The sequence below is a fragment of the Borostomias antarcticus genome (assembly GCF_949987555.1).
Source record: "Borostomias antarcticus genome assembly, contig: scaffold_63, whole genome shotgun sequence".
Taxonomy (NCBI): domain Eukaryota; kingdom Metazoa; phylum Chordata; class Actinopteri; order Stomiiformes; family Stomiidae; genus Borostomias; species Borostomias antarcticus.
Window position 1 is genome coordinate 144,499 of NW_028176448.1, and position 4,643 is coordinate 149,141.

The 4,643-nt window shown below is 46.1% G+C and overlaps 1 protein-coding gene across 1 annotated transcript; it reads right to left on the reverse strand.

Moving 5' to 3' along the window:
• Positions 1-439: 439 nt before the first annotated feature.
• LOC311328465 (succinate dehydrogenase flavoprotein subunit-like) lies at positions 440-2,212 on the reverse strand (the record flags this gene model as incomplete). Its single annotated transcript, XM_084462431.1, has 2 exons — positions 440-1,924; positions 2,072-2,212. The coding sequence occupies 2 exons, from the start codon at positions 2,210-2,212 to the stop codon at positions 440-442; spliced, it is 1,626 nt and encodes a 541-aa protein (XP_084318557.1).
• Positions 2,213-4,643: the final 2,431 nt, after the last annotated feature.

The window sequence follows — 4,643 nt, forward strand, 5'->3', positions numbered from 1 at the left end:
AAGACCATCCAGCTTCTCCCGATCCTCCGGGGACTGTAAGCGTTCAATAGCTGGTGCGGGCTTCTCATTAATCAGATATGGCTTAATCTTTTCATACTGCTTATAGAAAAGACTCATATCCACCACAAGATCTCTGATCACTGGTAACCCTGGCAACGGGCGAATAACCAGTTTATTGCCACTGGCAGCTCCTGACAGAGGAGTGATACAGGCCAGACCATTGGTACCACCAATACTAAAACCATCAGAGCCACAGACGCCCTCACGACATGAACGTCGATAAGTCAATGTTGGGTCCTGCTCTTTGAGCAAATTCAACACATCCAGAACCATCAAATCTTTCCCTTCCGGGATAGCAACATCAAAGTCCATCATGTAGGGCCTTTTGTCGGTTTCCGGATTATAACGATAGACACTTACCTTCATCACCATCTCCCCCTCAGTAGGTTCTTGCCTTGGGAGGGAAAGCCTCCATAGTTGCTGGGGCAAAGTTGACCGCACGTTTCCTCACCGCTTTATCAACCGGAGAGTAAAGAGAGTGAACCAACCAGTTCTCATCATCGCGTTCTTGGTAGTCATTACGCGCATGAGCCCCACGAGATTCCTTTCTAACCTCAGCAGAGACTGCCGTTGCATAAGCAACCTCATACAAATTCTCAAGTTCAAGCGCCTCGATACGTGCCGTATTAAAGGCATTACTCTTATCTTCAAGATGCAAGTTGCCCAGACGCTCACCCAATTCATCCAACAAACTCAAACCTTTCTGCATGCTTTCCCCTTCACGGAAAACACCGAAGTAACGCTGCATGATGTTTTGCAGGTCTGCCCGCACTTTGGCAACACTTTCCCCACTGTTTGACTGATTCAAACGATCCAATCGAGACATGGCTGCCTCAATATCACTGTCTGATGCATCTACATAGTCAAAACCTTCTTTCAGGTTTTTCTCAATCTGAATACCTGTCGCACGACCAAAGACCACCAGATCCAGCAGAGAGTTACCACCCAGACGGTTAGCACCGTGAACAGATACACAGGCTGCCTCACCACAGGCATAAAGCCCTTCAATAACATCGTCGTTGCCAGCTGCATCCTGACGTAGCGCCTGACCGCCAACATTGGTGGGAATACCACCCATCATGTAGTGACAGGTTGGCACTACAGGCACTGGAACTTTTACCGGATCGGCATGAGCAAACGTTTTGGCCAGTTCACAGATACCAGGCAAACGCAGGTTCAGGGTCTCTTCCCCCAGATGATCCAGCTTGAGAAGCACATGGTCTTTATCAGGACCACATCCACGGCCTTCAAGAATCTCAATAACCATGGAACGGGCAACTACATCACGACCCGCAAGATCCTTGGCATTCGGAGCGTAACGCTCCATAAAGCGCTCACCTTCACTGTTGATCAGGTAACCACCTTCACCACGACAACCTTCCGTTACAAGAACTCCAGTACCATGAATGCCAGTAGGGTGGAACTGCCACATTTCCATATCCTGCATCTGGAAGCCAGCGCGCAACGCCATTCCAATACCGTCACCGGTATTAATTAATGCATTTGTCGTTGAAGCATAAATACGCCCTGCACCACCGGTTGCTATAACCGTGGCTTTTGCCTTGATATAAACGGTTTCGCCACTCTCAATATCAATAGCTATAACACCAGCAACCTGACCTTTCTGATTTTTCACCAGATCTACCGCATACCACTCATTCAGGAATGTGGTTACGCCCTTCAGGTTAGCTTGATAGAGAGTATGAAGCAGCGCATGACCGGTCCGATCAGCTGCCGCACAGGTTCTGGCCGCCTGACCACCTTTACCAAACTCTTTGGATTGACCTCCAAATGGGCGTTGGTAAATACGTCCTTCTTCAGTACGAGAGAATGGCAGTCCCATATGCTCAAGTTCAAACACTGCCTGAGGACCCACAGAGCACATATACTCAATAGCATCCTGATCACCGATATAGTCTGACCCCTTAACGGTATCAAACATATGCCAGCGCCAGTCGTCATTAGGATCAGAACTGGCTATCGCACAGGTAATACCACCCTGAGCAGATACGGTATGGGAACGAGTAGGAAATACCTTAGTAACACAGGCCGTTGCGACACCAGCCTGTGTAAGCTGAAGCGCGGCACGCATGCCTGCGCCACCACCACCTATAACTATGGCATCATAGGTAATGCTACGAAGTGCAGCCATCTATTAAAGCCCCCAAATAATTTGCACACCCCAAACCACATAACTGAACAAGGCAATAAAGCACACTATCTGCACAGGGAAACGAATTAAAACGGAATTACTTCCGAATGCACGATCGTTAAAATAATCAGTAGAGATCGTCCACATACCAACCCAAGCATGAGCCAGAATGGAGATCAGGACCAGCAGGGTAAAAATCCTCAGCCAAGTTTCATCAAACAGCTCAGCCCACTGCCCAAACTGCAACCTAGGATTCATAACAAGGTAACAGAGCAGAAAAACAGCGTAGACACCGAGGACAATCGCCGTCAACCTTTGCAGCATCCAGTCATATAGCCCACTGCGGGACAAATTGGTGATATTGGTTACCATACCCAAACCCCCGCAAGGATAATCAGCACAATTGACAGAGCCAGAGTAACTATGGCCCCAAACCTTCCAGACTCTTTGCCATCACCTACATTCACATCCATTAATAGGTGCTTCACACCGGCAATAAAATGATAAATCAGGGCAGACAAAATGACCCAAGCCACAAATTTTGCCAGTGGCGCTGACAGCAAATCTTTGAGAGAATCAAACGATTCTTCAGAAGCAAGCGACAATTCTAGTCCATACAAAAGAAAACCCAGACCAATAAACAGAATGACACCAGATATACGGTGCAATATCGAAGTGTATGCAGGTAGGGGTAATTTGATTGTTGTGATATCTAGATTTACAGGTCTTTTGCTATTCACTCTTTTGCCCCAACGCCCGGTGGCGTACACAGCAGAGTCGCAAGACCATCCAATGTCACTGGACCCTACGACAAGCAGGTAGGAACCGCAATCTGCCAATAAAACGACTCCTCCTCAAATGAAGCTGAGGGTCAGACACCCAGCCCTTACGGCTTCAGGGCCTGAGTATATACACTCTCACATGTAATTACAATTACTCACTTTATTAAGCACTTACACCTAAAACACCAATCTGTAAATCACATACCTATTACTGATACGTATTACACGAGATGTTCTACTTTTTTAGAGACCATAAGGTTCCAATCCATGACGTACCAATGGTTACAACATAAATAGTGTACGCTAGCGCAACATATTATGCTTAATTTGACGACTACATCCGTGTAAATTAGGTGTTATCCGCAGTGTCCCATAGTTTAATCATATGGTCGTATTGGCTGAAGCCTTTGAAAATCAGAGAATGTTCAGCTTTTCTAGGAAGAAAGTAAGAAAAGTCGAACACCACGTAGATTACATAAATATTTAACGTGAGTTAACCGATATAATCCCTTGCGCTACATAGCGCTTCAGCCTTTTTGTACATATTCATGTTACAGGAAAAGAGTGATTTGAGTACTTTATTGGCTGGCAGTGGCTCCGAAGGAACCATTGGGCACTTTTTTTTAAAAAACATCACCATGCCTAAAGCCCTTAAAATACAAGGGATGTAGCCAAATTTTAAGCGTCTAACTCACGTTATTTAGTTCGTTTGACAAAAAAATATATCTCTCTATAGTGGTCGAACCGTAAGAGTGGGGCAACAACACTTAATTCGAATATTTTTTAAACAGGCTCCAGCTTTTCTTCGACCATCTTTTATAAAGCTACTTTGTATAAAAAGTTCGACAAGCAACCATCTAAAGTAACTATAACTAGACCAAACGGCATGACAGGAGGACATAAATGGCTGACAAAAAAGCTCTACTCTCCATTGACGGCATGGATCAGACTCTGGAGTTACCGATTTACTCAGGCACACTTGGGCCTGATGTTATTGATGTAAGTGGCCTGACTTCCCGCGGTCTATTCACTTACGATCCGGGGTTTGTTTCTACTGCATCCTGTGAGTCAAAAATCACTTACATTGATGGTGACAAAGGGATTCTTCTGCATCGCGGATACCCTATTGAGCAACTGGCTGAACAATCTGACTACTTGGAAAGTTGTTACCTGCTTCTGTACGGAGACCTGCCCAGCCGTCAGGAAAAGAAAAAGTTTGAAACCACCATCATGCGTCACACTATGATCCACGAGCAGATGAGTGACCTGTTTTCCGGATTTCGTCGTGATGCTCACCCAATGGCGGTTATGTGCGGTGTTGTTGGTGCTCTTTCTGCGTTTTACCACGACTCTCTGGATATCACCAATGAGATGCACCGTGAGGTTTGTGCTTACCGCTTGATTTCCAAAATGCCTACCCTCGCAGCCATGGCCTACAAATATTCCATTGGCCAGCCGTTTGTCTATCCTAGGAACGACCTTAGCTATGGAGGAAACTTCCTGCACATGATGTTTGCAACACCATGCGAAGAGTACGAAGTCAAACCAGTACTGGCTAAGGCCATGGATCGCATCTTCCTGCTCCATGCCGACCATGAGCAGAATGCATCCACTTCGACAGTTCGACTGGCTGGTTCTTCCGGAGCCAA